The sequence below is a fragment of the Phascolarctos cinereus genome, unplaced genomic scaffold (genome assembly GCF_003287225.1).
Source record: "Phascolarctos cinereus isolate Bilbo 61053 unplaced genomic scaffold, phaCin_HiC Scaffold_3;HRSCAF=262, whole genome shotgun sequence".
In the NCBI taxonomy this organism is placed as follows: domain Eukaryota; kingdom Metazoa; phylum Chordata; class Mammalia; order Diprotodontia; family Phascolarctidae; genus Phascolarctos; species Phascolarctos cinereus.
Window position 1 is genome coordinate 32248367 of NW_027555736.1, and position 17070 is coordinate 32265436.

General features: G+C 50.9%; 1 protein-coding gene across 3 annotated transcripts in view; it reads left to right on the top strand.

Annotated features, from left to right (window-relative positions):
* PALD1 (phosphatase domain containing paladin 1) overlaps window positions 1–8338 on the top strand; it is a 99777-nt gene extending 91439 nt beyond the window's left edge. For all 3 annotated transcript variants that reach the window (XM_020975180.2, XM_078150760.1, XM_020975181.2), the window contains 2 exons: window positions 352–507; window positions 7940–8338. In XM_020975180.2, the coding sequence (XP_020830839.1) occupies window positions 352–507; window positions 7940–8089 (306 nt within the window). In that variant the 3' untranslated portion in view covers window positions 8090–8338. The remainder of the gene's footprint in view (window positions 1–351; window positions 508–7939) is intronic.
* Window positions 8339–17070: the final 8732 nt, after the last annotated feature.

Sequence of the window (17070 nt, forward strand, 5' to 3'; positions counted from 1 at the left end):
GCGTTGTCCAAGATCACACTGCTAGTAAATGGAAAAGCTGGGACTTGAACCCAGGCCTTCTCTGACTCTTAAATCTAGCTCGCTACTATAGCATGGTGATTTAGGTGGGCGGGGATTCTCTGGGAAGTGTTAGAGTTGGGATCTGAGTGTGGCTCTTCTAACTCCAAACCCAGTGCTCATTTCTCTGTACTGGGAGTCTCCAGAAATAATAACTCTGATGCTTTCCATCATTCTAGGAGGAGACAGAGGAAGATATGAGGGCGAGGAAGGGTCCTAGTGGACCACTTTGTCCCCCCACTCTTCCCCTCCCTCCTCAATTCCACTCCAGAATTTCTCATTTTCTTCCTCCAGGGAAAAACAGCAAAGGAAGAGCAGGAGACCCGGACATTGCATCTCAGAAGCTTGCAGTACCTGGAGCGATACATCTTCCTGATCCTTTTCAATGCCTACCTTCACCTAGAGAAGAGAGATTCCTGGCACCGGCCCTTTAGTGTCTGGATGCTGGAGGTGAGTTACTGACTTGGAAATTGTAAGCGTAGCTTTGGTGACCCGAGAACCCCCACCCCTTTGGAGAGAGGCACGTGCTTTCCCCTTCTTGGTAAGGGAATAGGAATTTGCTTGTTAAGATGCCATCGAAGCTCCTTAAGGAAGAGCCCCCCACTCAGTCCCATCTTTGATACTGAATGATAATAGGTAACATTTTATATAGAAAGACTTTAAGATTTGTTGTAATTGAGTTGATTCAGTCATACCTGATTCTTCGTGACCCCATTTGGGGTTTTCTTGGGAAAAATACTGGAGTGGTTTGCCATTTCCTTCTCCAGCCCATTTGACAGATGAGAAAACTGAGGCAAACAGGGTTAAATGACTTGCCCAGGGTCACACAGCTAGTAAGTGTCATGGCGCCACTTAGATGTCTATTATCTCGTTTATCCCTCACAACAACCCTGGGGAGGGCAGGTAAGTGCTTTTATTATCCCATTTACTGAGAGGAAACTGAGGCACAGAGCGATGACTTGCCCAGGGTCACACAGCTAGTAAGTGTTTGAGGTCACATTTGAACTCAGATCCTCCTGGCTTCAGGGCCAGTGCTCGAGGCACTGTGGCGCCACCTAGCTGCCCATTATCTCATTTATTCCTCAGGACAGCCCTGGGAGGTAGGTGCTTTTATTATCCCATTTACTGAGAGGAAACTGAGGCACAGAGCAGTGACTTGCCCAGGGTCACATAGCTTGTAAGTGTCTGGAGGTAGGATTCAAACTCAGGGCTTCTTGACTCCCAAATCCATCACTCTACCCACAGTGCCATCTGGAACACTTCAAAATTCCCAACCCACTTTCCTCATAGCATCCTCCGGAGGTAGGGAGTAGAAGGTGTTCTTATTACCATTTTATGGATGAAGAAAATGGAGTCTGGTGAGCTACCCAAGAATCCCATGGCTAGGATGTAACAGAGGTACAGTTCACACAGGTAGAAAATGGCAGAGCTGGGATTCGAATTCAAGGCTCATGACTCCCCATTCAGTGTCCCAAGGCCGGAGCTCTTTCCGGTTCTGCCTTCTGGATCCAAATACAAGCCTCTGCCACGTGGCGGCCCTGCAGACAGCTGGAAGGCAGCCGTCCCATCCCCACGGTGAGCCTTCTCTGCCCTAGGGGCCGGCATCTGTGGCTCTGCCGACGCTCTCCTGGCGCGAGTACTCCCCTCTCCCGCTCACCTTGCTCTCTCCCTCTCGATGGTCCTAGTGGCCCTCTCCCTCCAGTGTGTGTCTCTGTCCCTTTTATCATCTTCACTCCTGCCGGCTCCTTCCCATAGATGATTGGCTGCCCTTTGTCTCCAGTGCCGAGTGCGAGGCCCGGCAAATCTCAGGCACTTGAGCCGGGAGGACCTTCCTTCTTCCAATACTGAGAGCCCAGGCCGACGGGTCTTCCACGATGGATTCCCTCAATACCTCTGTGGTGTCTGAAGAGTGGGTCCTGAGGTTCATAGGTTCAGAGCCAGAAAGTCTCAACAGGGGACTGTGAAAGAGGGTCAGGGGACAGACTCAGGGGGGTCATGAAAAAACCGAGAGCCAGGGTCAAGTGACTTATCCAAGGTTACATGATGAAATGAATAAATTGATGATTAAGAGACTCCGGCTTCAAAGCCAGCACCCTCACCCTTGTGTCCTACTGCCCAATTTATGTTTCAGCCATGCATTTGACAGTCTCTCGTGGGGTCATTAGAACGCAGCTGGGCCACTTTAAGGGTTGCCAAGCACTTTCCGCACAACCTACTCTGCAGGTATCATTATCCCCATTTTACAGATGAGGAAACAGAGGCTCAGAGAAATCAAGGGACTCACCCAGAATCACACAGCTATTACATATCCAAGCCAGGATTTGAACCCAGGCCTCCCCTCTACACGCACACTTCCTGTGATACCCTGCTACAGTTAGGATTTTAGAGCTGTCAGGGATCTTAGCGATCCCTTAATTCAGCCATTTCTTTTCATACACAAGAAAATTGAGGGAAAAAGCTAGTCTAAGGCCGCCCAGTGAGTAGTAGGACCTGGATTCTTCACAAGGGCAAGGCCTCTGACTTTAAATTAGGTGGGGAGACAGGCTTCCGGACATTTGGTTTCCCTTTGCCTATTCAGAGCCGCCGCCACAGCTGAAATAGCCACGTTGTGGGTAGGAGGGAGGTCCCTGGGGGCCCCTGCCTCCTGGAATGACCTCCATACCCTATAATGCTGGCTTTCCCGAGGGCCAGGCCTCTGCTAATTACGCCATCTGCAGGAAGGTGGGTCAGCCCTTCTCCCATTTCCCAAGCTCATGCCACCCCTGACCTTCCGGCCTTGGTTCACGGCCCAGCGCTGGAATTAGCATCGGCCGGCGGGGGGTGAGGACCCTCAGGATGAGGAGGAAAGATGGCGTCACTAAGAGTAGGATTTGGAGGAAAAAGCAGAGCTTTCCCCGTCCACAGAGGGCCCAGGCGGAGGCCCAGGTACCAGGGATAAGTTAGGGCCAGTTCACATGGAGGGCGTGGTCAGCCACATCAGCCGCTGCGGCACTGAGGCCTCTGACACGTGCACAGATTTGTCACGAAGTTGAGTACAAGTGCCCTCCGTTCTTGAACGGAGGTCTGAGGGCCACAGTTCAAAGGCCGAGGCCTGGGGAGAGCAAATGGTGGTGTCAGGGCTCAGCCGACGCTTACTAAGCACCCACTGTGTGCAGAGAGCTCTGTGCAAGCCCTTAGTGGACTCCCAGAATTTAGAACTGGAAGGGACCTTAGGTCAATTAATCAGCCCTTCAGCAGGCAGTTACTTACCATGTGCTTACTATGTGCCACGCGCTGTGCCAAGGGCAAGAACATAGAGAGAGGCAGAAACCCAGAAACAATCCCTTCCAGGCTAGCAAGAGCCTTAAATGCCCAGCGTGGGCGTTTTATATTCGATCCTTGGGTACTAGGGAGCCATCGTCATTAACCGAGTGGGGAGGTGCCATGGTCAGACTGTGGATTTAGGAAGGTCTCCCTGGAGGCCGAGTGGAGGGCAGAGGGCAGAGGGCAGTGGGGTGAGGCCCGAGACAGACTGATGAGACCAGTTGGCTTCTAACTGAGACCCGTTAGCAGGCTGTGGCAACAGTCTGCTGGTGAGGGCCAGAATTAGGAGCTTGGCTGTGAGTGGAGGGAGGGGAATGTGGATAAGGGGTGGATCACTTCATTGGTGTGCAGAAGAGGAAGTCGGGGTCAGAGTGTGTGACTTGCCCAAAGTCACTCAGGTAGTGAGATGCCATTGACCGTCTCCGCACCTTTGCCCAGGCTGATCCCCCTCCCTGCACTCCCTGCCCCCCTTGGAATCTTTATCTACCTTTAAGACTCAGCTCTGGGGCAGCTAGGTGGTGAAATGGATAGAACGTAGGCTCTGGAGTCAGGAATACCTGAGTTCAAATCCAGCCTCAGACACTTGACACTTACTAGCTGTGTGACCCTGGGCAAGTCACTTAACCCTGATTGATTCACTAAAAAAAAAAAAAATCAGCTCTGATGCTCCACACCTGCTCTGGGAAGCCCTCCTGGATGCCCGAATTTGGGTGCTTTTTGCCTCCTCAGACTGCCTTGCATAAGGTGTCCCCAAAGTCTGACTAGTGACTATTGTCTTAGGGCAGTCTGGGGTGTTAGTAGTTTACAATGGCCCTGAGACTTTGGCGAGACCCTGTATTTCCTTGTCTGCTCATGGCGGTGTCCCCCTCCAGGAGAGTAGGTTGTCTTTGGGTCTCCATCTCCCAGTGCAATGCCTTGCACACAGTAGGTGCTTCATCAGTGCTGTTGGATTGACTTGACTTGAAGTGGCCACGGTGGGTCTGGCTCTCAGTCGTTCTGGTTCCAAACCCAGGCCTCTTTCTACCACGTGATACAGAATGGAGAGAGGACACATGAACAGAAGCACACAGAGGCCAGGCCATGAGCTCCACACCCTCTCCAGACCTCAGGGAGGTCCCCCTAGGGAGCCTCGTACTGCTTGGGCCCCTGAAGCCTGGTCTTGTGGGGGCCCTGTCCCTTTCCCTGCCCTGGCTTTCCCTGTTTCCCCTAAAGGTCCGGGCAGGCATTGGTGTGTAATAGAAAGGAGGGACCTTTGATCTCAGTCTCCCTCACGTCACACAGCAAGGCTAGGAGACACCCCTTTCCTCCCTTCTCTCCACCTTCCTGCCGTGGCCTCTTTTCCATTCCCTGGAAAGGGTGGAAGAGGGTCGGACGTGGGATTGGGGCAGAGTATATTAGCAGCCTTTGGAGTAATGATTTCATACTGAGGCCCCAGGAGAGCCAAGTTTGGGTCGAGAAAAGACCTGAAACCCTCTCTGTTCTCTGTCCCTCTTTTGAAAAAAGCCAGTGTGCATGAGGGGCTAGCTTCCCCGCTCTTCCCCGCTCCCTCCTCATCTCCCAGCCTGGGGGTGCAGAGCAGGGGCCCGGGCTTGTGGACGGCTTGAGTGGATTGGCCGGGCAGGGCGGCCCCAGCTGTTCAGCTGAGACAAGGCCACATTGTGAGCCGGGAGGGCAGTGCCAAAGGCAACAGACCTGCTTAGGCTAACACTGACAGGTGGAGGAGGGCCTGGAAGGGCTGTCAGAACCAGAAGGGGCAGAGAAGGCGACCTGAGCTCTTTTCTTCTGCTCCTCCCCTCTGTCTACAGTTCTGAAGGGACGGCCTGGTCTTTTGTTAGTCTGTGGGAAGGAGGGGAGAGAGGGTCTGGGGGAGGGAGGAGGGACAAGGTGGGGGGACAGAGGAAGAGGAAGGGTCAAGGAGTGGGTAGGGGGAGGGAAGAGGGACAAGGTGGGGGGATAGAGGAAGAGGAAGGGTCAAGGAGTGGGGGGGTGGATGGAGGTAGGAGGTAGGGGAAATGGGGTGTTTAGAAACACACATTGAATTAGGCTTTTAGAGCCAGGAGGGACCTTAGAGGTCACAGGCTGATGTTAGGGGGGTCCGTGAACCTGGATGGGACAATATTCTGATAACTATTTTAATAAAACTGACGCCCTTGAATCTTCATTTAATTTTATAGATTAAAAAACATGATTCTGAGCAGGAGCCCATAGGCTTCACCAGGCTGCCCAAGGGGTCCATGACAAAAAAAGAGCCAACCCCTTTCATTTTATAGATGAGAAACCTGAAGCCCGGGGAAGGTCACACAGGTAGCAAGCAGGGCTGAGTGAGACTCAGACCAGGTACTAAAAATCCCGTGGTCTTTCCGTGACACTGTATTACTGCTCAGTACAGCTAGGTGGCGCCACAGTGTGCAGAGCTCTGGTCCCGCAATCAGGACGACCTGAGTTCCAATGTGGCCATAGGCTTGTACTAGCTATGTGAGCCTGGGCAAGTCACTTAACCTCTATCTGCCACAGTTTCCTCAATTGTAAAGTGGAGATAATAATAGCACCTACCTTCTGGGGTTGTTGTGAGGATCAGATGAGATCCCATTTGCAAAGCACTTTGTACAACTTGAAGTGTTGATGTAAATGCTTGCTAATATTATTATTAGCTTTTATTTATTTTCAATTTTATTATTTAATGACTAAAATATTTTATTGTGAGTTATTATATTATTTCTTATTATATATTATAATTATTATTTATGTGCATGCACAGACCTGCAAATAATAATTCTTTGTGTGAGTCCTAAACACAGCATTAAGTGACTCAGTTTACTTCTGTATATGTTATATTTTCTGAAGTCCTGTTCCTCAAGATACCCCTGGAAAGTAGGGAGGTGGTTAATCCCCATTTTAGAAGAGAGGAAACTGAGTCTGAGAGAGGTGGATTATCTTCTGACTGGTAGAGTAGAAAAAGCTTCAGCACCTCCCCTCTTTCATTGGCAGAGCAAGGGACTGTGGGTGTAGAATGTTGTATATGGTAGCAGATGCCAGTGGATCAGCTGGTTTTATTTACCTGTTTTTTTCCCTTTGTTTCAAAGGAAATGTTCCCCAGGGGTTGGAGATGGAGTGGGATGGGGTATATCCAGAATCACTGTCACACACACACACACACACACACACACACACACACGTAAAACAAAAGGCATCTATGTGAACAAATCTATATACACCTTATGAAACCATCTTTATAAACCTTATAAACAAAAAGCATCTATAAAACTTTTTAAAAAGGACACGGAAGTACCTATTTATTTTTCAAAGACCATCGGACTTGGAGTCAGAACACGTGGGTATGTCTCTTGCCTGTGCCAGGAACTAGCTTACTTCCTATGTTACTGTGGCCACATCCTAAGCATCCTTCTCTATAAAATGAGGATGCTTGCAGTATCCCCTTCCCAGGCTTGTAGTGGGGAAAGTGCTTTGTGCTTTATAGAAATGGCAGCTGTGTTTCTAGCCGGGGTCTTGGTGGAATCGGTTCCCAAATCTGTGTCTTTTTACTCCCAGCTCTTTCCTCCACATACACACTGCTCTCCAAGGTGGCCCTTTGCTGAAGACCAGCTTCAGAGAAGCCTTGAGGTTCAAGGTCTAATCTCCCTCGTTTTCTCCCTGCACTCATCAATTTTTTCCAAGAGACCACGATGCCACTCTTGGCATTCTTCAGTGCAAGTCACCTAGGCCTGTGCCTCAGTTTCTCATTCTGGAGAAAGGGAATTTGATAAGAGTAATTGACCCGTCACTCACGTGTGGACCCTCTTGTCCTTCCAGCCTGGAATTCTGTGTCTGACAGGGAAAGGAGGGGAGAAGGAAGGAAGGGAACAAGCATTTATTAAGCACCTACTGTGTGCTTAATGCTACTACTATTAGTAGTATTCACCTACTGTGCTAAGTGCTTTACAGATATCACCTCATTGGTTGGGGATGCCTGTGGGCGTGGTCTGGGAGAGCCTGGTTGCTTCTTCAGCAACATCATAAATCGCAGACCTCCATTTATCCAACCCTCTTTGGTCTTTCCAAGTCTGCTGCTCGCTTCTCGAGGACAGAGACTTTTCTGGCTTCTTGGAGGATGTTCTGCCTAAGCTGTTGAATGGAGAGATGAATAAATGGATGAGTGAACAGGGGAGAGTGAGTGAGATCGAGTGGATGAGACGGGATATGAGGTGATGAGAAGGAAGGAGCAAGTGATGTGGAATGAGATGGGTGAAGGCATGACCAAGCCAGCTGCTGGTGAAATGACCCTTGCCCATCACCCCTGTGCCCCTCATCCCTGTGCCCCTCACCCCTCTGCCCCTCATCCCCCTGCCCCTCTGCCCCTCACCCCTCTGCTCCTCACCCCTCTACCCCTCACCTCTCTGCCCCTCATCCCTCTGCCCCTCACCCCTCTGCCCCTCACCCCTCTGCCCCTCTGCCCCTCACCCCTCTGCTCCTCACCCCTCTGCCCCTCACCTCTCTGCCCCTCATCCCTCTGCCCCTCTGCCCTTCACCCCTCTGCCCCTCTGCCTCTCTACCCTTCCAATCCTGTTTTCTTTCCCCTCAGGTGGCCGCCAAAGCTGGAGTCTACGAGATTCTCAACCAGCTGGGCTTCACTGAGTTTGAGACGATTGAGGACAAGCCCCTGTCCAGGTTACGCTACCGCTGGCAAGAACAGACCCTGAGCCCCGGGCCCGTCCTGGGGGACTTCCTGTAGAAGGAAGCGAGCAGCAGCCCACTAGCCTCGCCTCCTGGAACGGTTCTGCTGCGGCAGTGGGCTCCTTTCCCTTCCTCCCTCTCTCTCTCCGTTTTAACTGGAGAAAGAGGGGGATGGGCTGTGGCCTGAAGGCAAAGGCTTCTGCTTTTCCAGGAGAACTGGGTGGGGGGGTGGAGGGAACCTACGTTACTTATAAAAGAAGCTGTGAGAGGGACCTTTTCGACACAATAAACCGTATTGTAAGTGAAAGGAGTTCCATTGGATGGGCGCCTTATGGAATGGCCTCTGCTGTGTGCTCACGAGGCGGATCAGGCCAGGTACAGGGCCTCCTGAAGACCCCCCTTCCCCCCCCCCACCGTCAGAGCTGGCTCCCACCCCTGCCCGTGTCAGTCCATCTGTCTGTCAGCACACTGCCCCGATGACGCTGATTTTCTTAAGTACCCCATGTACTTGGCTCCAGCTCTGCATGTGTATTTAGTACTGAACCTTTGATGTACCCTGGCCTTTCCTGCACCCAGTTTCAGTGCTATGTGAAGCCTTGAGAGGGAGGATTCCTCCTATGCAGCTTTCATTCAACTCAGGGCTGCAAACACTGTGTGCAGCCCTACTGTGTGCAGATGTCTCAGGAGGGCTGTGGGACAGGGCCCTTTCTGTATCCCTGTCGCTGTGGGAAGCACAAGAGAGCACATCCAGAGGTCCTCCACTCCAGCTCTCCCATTTTACAGATGAGAAAACTGAGGCCCAGAGAAAGGGGAATAGCTTGCCTGTGGTCATACACATAGTAAGTAGCAGGCATGATTTGAACTTAGGGCCTGTGACTCCCCTGTGGTTCTGGAAGGAATGGGAAGGACCCTGAATCCGGATGCCAGGAAGCAACTCAAAAGATCTGTTGTTGGAGGGGGAAAGGTCCAAAGTGCAACCGCCAGAGAGGGGAGTCCCAGGCAGTGGGGAGGGGGGTTGAGATGAGGAGACTGATTCTCTTGTAGAGGTAGCAAGGGGCAACCTGCGGTCCAGGAACTGTTTTATGTAAAAGTAGTTTGGGAACTGTATTTTATTTTATGCATTTAAAGTGTTATTTGGCAAAGATTCAAATGAAATGCTGTCTACTTTGTAGACTCTAGAGTGCTGTGTAATTGTGAGCTATGGCAGTTTGTATCTTCCATGGAAAGGGAGCAGCAGAGTAGAGAGCTAGGAGAAGCAGATGAGAAGCCAGGCTTGGTGGTACAGGACTGAAAACAGGGAAGAAAAAATCTCGCAGGATAGAGGAATGACAGTAAGTGCCCCTGCCACTCTCCCAATTCTGCATCGGTGGGCCTGCCCTGGAGGTCCTTAGTCAACTAGTGTGGATTTGGGGAGAGCCAGAGCGGAGGTGATGCAGGATTTGGGAAGCACTAGGGTGGAGGTGATACAGGAGGGTTTCAGGGAGCATCAGGGAAGAGGTGATGTGGGAGGAATTGGGAGCACCAGGGTGGAGGTGATGTGAGAGGGATTTGGGGAGCACCAGGGCAGAGGTGATACAGGAGGAATTCAGGGAGTGCCAGGGCAGAGGTGATACAGGATTTGGGGAGCACCAGAGTACAGGTGATATGGGAGAGTTTCAGGGAGCATCAGGGTAGAGGTGATGTGGGATGTGGGGAGCGTTAGAGGGGAGGTGATACAGGATTTGGAGAGTGCCAGGGTGGAGGTGGTGCCAGAGGCAATGCCCTAAGCAATCCCCCTCCCACTATCCTGCCAAGCAGCCCCTTTCTCCTATGTCTTCAAAAAACTAATGGGGCCCCTGGGGGCCAGAGGCTCTTAGGGGAAGGAGGAGAAAGGGAATCAGCAATTATGTAGTGCCTCCTGTGTGCCAGGCACTGAGCTAAATGTTTTTTAAGGCCGTTCAGTGGAGTCCTGAGCTACTGTGGCCTGTGGGAGCACGTGCTGGGCAAATCTCAGCACCTAATAAGTGCCTCCTGTGTGCCAGGCACTGGGCTAAGCCCTGGGGATACAAAGGAAGACAAAAAGGTGGGCCCTCCCTCAAAGAGCTTATGGTTTAATGAGTAAGACGACATGCAAACGACCATGTACGTACAAGCTATATAAGATGTGAATGGGAGGTAGTCTCAGAGGGAAAACATTAGCTTTGGGTGTCTGTGTGGTGGGGAGGGCTCCTGTAGAAGGCAGGATTTGAGCTGAGACTTGAAGGAGGCCAGTGAAACTCAGAGATGGAGGGGATGAGGCAGAACCCCCAAGGTCTGGAATACTGGGGGCCCAGCCAGTGCAAAGGCACAGTGTCGGGAAATAAGAGTTTCCTGCTTGGCTGGGACCAGGAGCCAGCTCTCCTCTCTGGAGAACTTGAGAATAGTCCTGCCAGGGAAGGTGTATTTCCTGAGCACCCCAGGTATGCCCAGCCTCCTTTGGGATGCCAAGGTATGAAACTGCTGGTTCCATGTAGCTCCTACCCTCCAGAAGCTTATAGTCTAGTGGTGGAGAGGTGCCAAGATGTGCCAAGTAGGTAGCAAAGGCTGCCTACACCTTGGAGTAAGAGCACTTTGCCTAATGCCTAGGGGGCATGGTAGGAACTTAGTGGAGGGCAAGGTCGTGATATTGGGCTGAGAAAAGGGGGAAGGGAGGTCAGGCAGGGTCTTCCTAGGGGAGGTGGGATAATTTGGGCCCTAATGGGGGCCTATTCAGGAGAGAGAGAGAGAGCGCGCTGTCTGGAGTAGATGGGATGAGCTAGGCCTTGAAGGACTTGCATGGGGGAGAGAGGGAGCAGTCCCAGTAAGCCGAGGAGGGGGCTTCCTGTAGGCAGTGGGAGTGGCCCTCGAGGAGGATGGGAAGGCCTCTTCGAGGAGGATTTGGAGGCCAAGGAGGTGGCTGCTGTCCCTGGAGCAGAGCTGTTATCGAGGCAGAGATACTATGCCTGCCCTCGGAGTGGTCTATAGGAACAATGACCATTCTAAGGATCGATTTTTCATTGTCTTTTTATCTGTCGAAGCAAAGTTTGAATGAAGGGACAGAGGTCAGGGCTTTCCTCTGGATTCTCCTGGCAAACCCTGACCCTGCTGCTGTGCTGGGGCCTTCGGCACCTGGTTTACTTCACCTCATTGCCTCAGTTTTCCCATCTATAAAATAACACTCATCCACATCACAAGAATTTGTTCACTCGTGGTTTAGGTGTGGCCTTTTGCCCTGGAGTTTTGAGCATGTGACGTGTCCACATGGCTTGGAAATCAGAGGACCTGGTTCAAATGTCACCTCTGAAGTGTGTGATCTTGGGCAGATTCCCTACCTGGGCCTGTTTCCTCATCAGTAAAATAAGTAGATGAGGCCCTGAGGTCCTTCCTGGGAAGCATCCTTCTCGCTGTCCAGCCTGCTCAGGCCTCAGTCCTTCTCTCTGCTGTAGCATTGCCCCAACCTGGGATCTTCCTCTCTAGTGGCATCCCAGGGAAGCTCAGTGTAAAGCTTTGCCCTTTTCCCTTCCCTCTCCTCTCCCTCTTACTATGTGTTCCTCCTCCTTCCTTACCAGTCTTCTCCTTGGCTGCCACTCCATCTCCCTGAGCCTCCCCTTCCCTGACACCTCCTCTCCTGCCCTGGGGGGTCCTTTCCCCTCAGATCATTCCTCCTCCTCCTCGGACTTAGCATCAGAGGACCTGGGCTGGGCCACATAGTATTAGTGAGCGTGACCTAGGGTGAACATACCCCTCACTAGGTCTCCTAATTTCTCATATGTAAAGATTGGGCCTCTTCATCGCTGAATGAATAGACCCATTTACTCCAGGTTAATGGAGGCTTCAAGTGTTGGCTTTTAAAAGAGGGAGGCCCCGGAGGACAGTGCAGAGCCCCAAAGTTCGGGGCTTGAGTTCAGGCGGTGTGGCAGGCACTGGCGGGCAGCAGAGTAGGGGAGAACTATTATTTCTTGGGCCAGAGGATTGGGGACTTCTGGAGATCACGTTCTAAGACCAGTTCTAAGTCAGAACTTAGATGATATTAAATTCTGCTTTTCTCATGGAAGACAGTAATAATAATAACAGATGTTTCTGTAGGGAGTTAACGCGCAATGCATAAGCATCCCCTTGAGCCTCATGTCAACTCTGTGAGGTCAGTGCTGTCATCCTGGTTTTGCAGATGAGGAAACTGAGGCTCAGAAAATGAAGTGACTTGCCTAGGGCTATTATATAGTTGGCCTGAGTTATCAGAGGTGAAATCTGAACCCAGACCTTCCTCCTACTAAGTCTAGGCCAGGGATTCTAAGGGTAGTCTGGGGACCCCAGGCTGGAGCTGGAACTCTTTTAAGGGGTCCTAAGACTTTTCATAATAATACTAAGATGCTTAATTCCTAATACAGTAAATATTGATAGAGCTAACACACATAAACTGAATCTCTTTGGGGTGTTCAGTAACTTGTAAGACTGTAAAGGGTCCAGAGACCCAAAAAGCCCCCTTGAGAACTGCTGCCCAGTGCGATGAAATACCCCATGAAGCCAACAGGGTGGGCCTCTGCCCCCAGCTCCTGTCTGCAGCTTTCTCATCCCCTCCCATGCGTGCTCTCCAGCACCAAGGGGTGGCTCAGATCCCAGGGGCCTGAAGGAGGGCAGGCAGCAGATACTCAGGATGGCAGCTTTCATCCATCAGTTGGAAATTCAGATTGCAGCAAAGCCAGGCCCCATCCTGTGTAAACACTCTGTGCTTGTAAACCAAATACACATTGACCACGAACTCTGAGTTTCAGAAAATGGAAAAGAAGTCAAATACAGATTCTAGCTTTTCAATTCAGCTGGCCATTTTTAGTACCTACCAAGTGAAAGATCCATCCTGGGTGCTAGATGGCAAAGATAATGATATCCTAAGGAAACCCTAACTTATTTGTTTGGTTTTTTTGTTTGTTTTTTGGTTAGGCAATGGGTTTAAGTGACTTGCCCATGGTCACACAGCTAGTAAATGTTATGTGTCTGAGGCCAGATTTGAACTCAGGTCCTCCTGAATCCAGGGCCGGTGCTCTGTCCACTGCACCATCTGGCTGCCCCTGAAACCCTAACTTAAAAACTGGATAATATTACATTTATTTAAAATGCTGAAGGCCGAGGGTGGGTGGGGAAGGAGGCTGGAGCCCCATTGGAACACAGGGCTGGTATAAATAACTTCCATTTTTCTAGTCTTTGCAAGTGTGCCCATTTTACAGCTGAGGAAACTGAGTCTCAGAGACATCACAGAGTCAGTGTGAGAGCGAGAACTCTCACCCTGTTGTTTCTCAGAATGGGCTGGCCATTGTCCCCTCTCCTCCCCCCCTTAGGGCTTCTCCCCTCCCTTAGTCTGAGATGAGATTCCAAGGTTGATGTGTGGGCTGGTGCAGGGTCTCAAAGGAGGTTTCCCCTCTGAAGCAAGGAGGGAGATGACAGAATTTAGAGCTGGTAGGGCCTATTTCTTTCACTCTCTGAAGTCAGGAAGACCTGGGTTCAAATCCCACCCAGATATACAAAGGCTGTGTGACCCTGGGGCAGGACATTTACTCTCCCAGTGCCTCAAGCAGCTGGGGCCAGCTAGGTGGCACAGCGGATAGAGCACGGGCCCTGAAATCGGGGGGACCTGAGTTCAAATCCGGCCTCAGACCAAACACTTGACACTTACTAGCTGTGTGGCCCTGGTCAAGTCAACTAATCCCAATTGCCTAAAAATAAATAAATAACTAAATACATAAATAAAAAAAAACTAAAGTTAGAGGCCAATTATTGATCTTCATTGATGAAGAAGGTTTCCGTTCTGTGCTATTAGATCCCAATTCCATACTGCCTCTCCCTTGAACACTCATATACATGCACAAATATATCACACACATGTAGGGGAGCTAGGTTGCTCAGTGGTTAGAGTGCTGGTTCTGGAATCAGGAAGACCTGAATTCCTATCCAGCCTCAGACACTTACTAGCTGTGGGGTCCTGAGCAAGTCACTTCGCCCTGTTTGCCTCAGTTTCCTCATTTGTAAAATGGGCTGGAAAAGGAAATGGCAAACCACTCCAGTATCTTTGCCAAGAAAACCCCAAATGGGGTCACAGACAGTCGGACATGACGGAAAAGTGACTAAACAACACATTCCCGTATACAGGATAAGGATGGGGAACTGTTGATATAAGGAACTCCCGGGTGAAGAAATTCCTTCTACCAATGCATGCTGGCGCCTTCTCAGCATAGTCAGTGTAGACTCTTAGTTGCCTGGGGGATATTGAGAAGTTAAGTGACTTGCCCAGGGTCACACAGCTAGTATATATGAGACAAGACCTGAACGTAGGCCTTCCTGGCTGAGGCTGTCTCTGTGTACTGGGCCTCACTGCCTCCCATGCGCACAAGCCCATGCGCACAGCTTACACGTTTTTACGGCTTTAAGGTCTGCGGAGGGCGTTATAGTCTCATTTAATTTGATCATCACAGATCATCTAGTCTAACCCCTCATTTCACAAGAAGAGTGCCTCAGCCGAGGCACAAAGTCATACAGGTCATGTGAATGGAAGAGTTGGGATTTGAACTCGGGTCCTCTGACTTCCCAGCCGATGCCCATTTCTTGCTACACCAGAAGTCTTCAGCCTTCCTCTCACAGTCTCCCTCCTCCAGCCCTCACTGTCCGTGGCTGGGCCCTTCCAACCCCAAGGTCTTCCTGGGCTCTTGCTGTCTTTGTACCAGGGCACTTACTCCCCTGCTCTCTGAGGAGGATAGGACTGGTCTTAGGGCTTCTCCAAGGAGCAAAGTGTTCCCTTGCAAGACCCCAGACTCCAGGGCCTGGTGCACAATAAATGCTTGTTGACGGACTGAGGGTGCTGTGTCCTGTGCAGAGAGCCGTGTGTGTGTGTGTGTGTGTGTGTGTGTGTGTGTGTGAGGCTGCAGAGGTCTGCATGTTGTGGAGGGGTGTGTGTGCATGTGGGCCCAAGTAGAAGGCAGCAGGTGATGCAGTGCATAAAGTGTTGGGCCTCAGACACATTAACTAGCTGTGTGACCCTGGGCAAGTCACTTAACCTCTGTCTGCCTCAGTTTTCTCAACTGCAACATTAGGATAATAACAGCACCTACCTGCCAGAGTGTCTATGAGGATTAAATGAGATAAAATTTGTAAAGTGTTTAGCACCATGCCTGGCATACAGTAGGTACTACATAAATGCTGCTTTCCTTCTTCGCTTGGGTTTGTTGTAGAGGAATTCTTGATCCGCTAAGGTTTGGAGTAGATAGCCTCTGAGTATCCTTCTATCTGTGAGATTCTGTGAATCTGAGCCTGTGTTTGGGAGAGGATGAAAGTGTGTGTGTGTGTGTGTGTGTGTGTGTGTGTGTGTGTGTGTGTGTGTGTGTGGGGGTGTGGGGGAATAGTGTGTATGAGTATGTATCAGCCAAGATACCTCTTTAGAGTAGATCCATCAGGAAAACATTCCTCACTGCCTGCATCCAGAAGTCCAATTGCTGACTCAGTATTAAAGGGTAAAGTCACTGATGTGTTAGGTGAATCCATTAGAAGAGGGTGTATTATATAGGGGTATGGAGTATGTATGGTAGTGTGTGAGCAGGGTGTACTGTGTGTGTTTGTGTGTGTGTGTTTAAGGGTATGACTGTGGAAGTATATTTGAGAGACAGTGTACAGGGTGGTGTGTAGGGGTCTGGGAGTGTATGAGAAAGGTGTGTGCATGCATGTGTGTGTGTGTGTGTATGTGTAAGCGTGTATGGTCATTAATGGACAGCCAATGGGGGGAATCCAGCCCCATCCAGATGGGTTTCAGGTGTGTCTTTGGAGGAAGACACATACTACTGGGGAGAAGGTGTGGCTATCAGCCTCCATGATGACCACAACAAGGCTTGTGTCTTGCTGCCACAGGACCTCAGCTCATAGCTGGAGCTTGGAGTGGGTGGGTGGGGGTAGTCCTTAGTGATCAGGAATGGGGAGACCACCCAGCCTCCCTCTTCCCCAGGAAACAATGGAGCCCTTGTGTCTACCCTCCTCAGCCCAGCCCTTTGGCCCTCCCGCCCTTCAGCCAACGCCTGGGAGAACTAGGTAGAGACTATGGAGAGGGGATGCTGAAGAGAGAGAGAGAGAGAGAGAGTGTGTGTGTGTGTGTGTGTGTGTGTGTGTGTGTGTGTGTGCCTTAAATTATACCTCTGGGCAGGAGGGCTGTGGGAAGCAGCCCACCCAGCTGCTTCCCTGCCATACTCTTGCAGGAGTTAGCCAAGGAAGGCCTGCCTCCTCATGTGGCCAGAGCATGCATTTTTCAGTGGGCATACAGGAAGCAGAGACTGGGAGAGCTAGTTCTGAGTTCTGTGTGACCCTGGATAAATCACCTCTCTGGACCTGTTTTCTCGCCTCTCAGATGGGGGACAATGCCAGTCCTACCTGCCTTCTGTGAAGAGGGTTCAGTGGGATCTAGGGAGGGAGGAGGCTTCAGGGCGCTTGGATGGATGAGGCTACTCATCACAGTGTGACTCCACACCAGGCCTCCTCTGCTGCCCCAGAACTGGCTGGGCTTGCCAGTTCAAAGTCTCTGAATCAGGTTCTGTTATGGTCCTTCGTTCTCAAAGAGGACCAGAATGATACAGACCTGATAAGGCCCACGAGACCAGCCTAGTTGTCTGGGGAGCTCTGGGGGCCAAAGGAGGGATTATCTCTGCCCAAGTGGCCTCATGAAGTGTGGAAGGGCCAGGGGAGCAGGAATGGGAGGAGGAAACATCCAAGCCCAGGAAATCACCAGTTCCTGAGTTATCGCATCAGCCAGCCAACCAGCCAGCATTTATTAAGTACCTACTGTGTGCTGAGCTAGGCTAAAGCTTAGTTTGTGGCAGGAAAACAACGTGGATCCCCAGTCTATGGAGATAACAGAAGATATAAAAACAAATGCAGATCTCAGAAGGAGCCGCTAGTCTATGGGGGGCAGGGAGACGGTGTTGGAAGACTGAAGCCTTGAGTTTTAAAGAAAGACCTGGGCTTTCATCAGTGTAAAGGATTCCCATTAGGGAAATCAGACCCCCTGATGCAGTC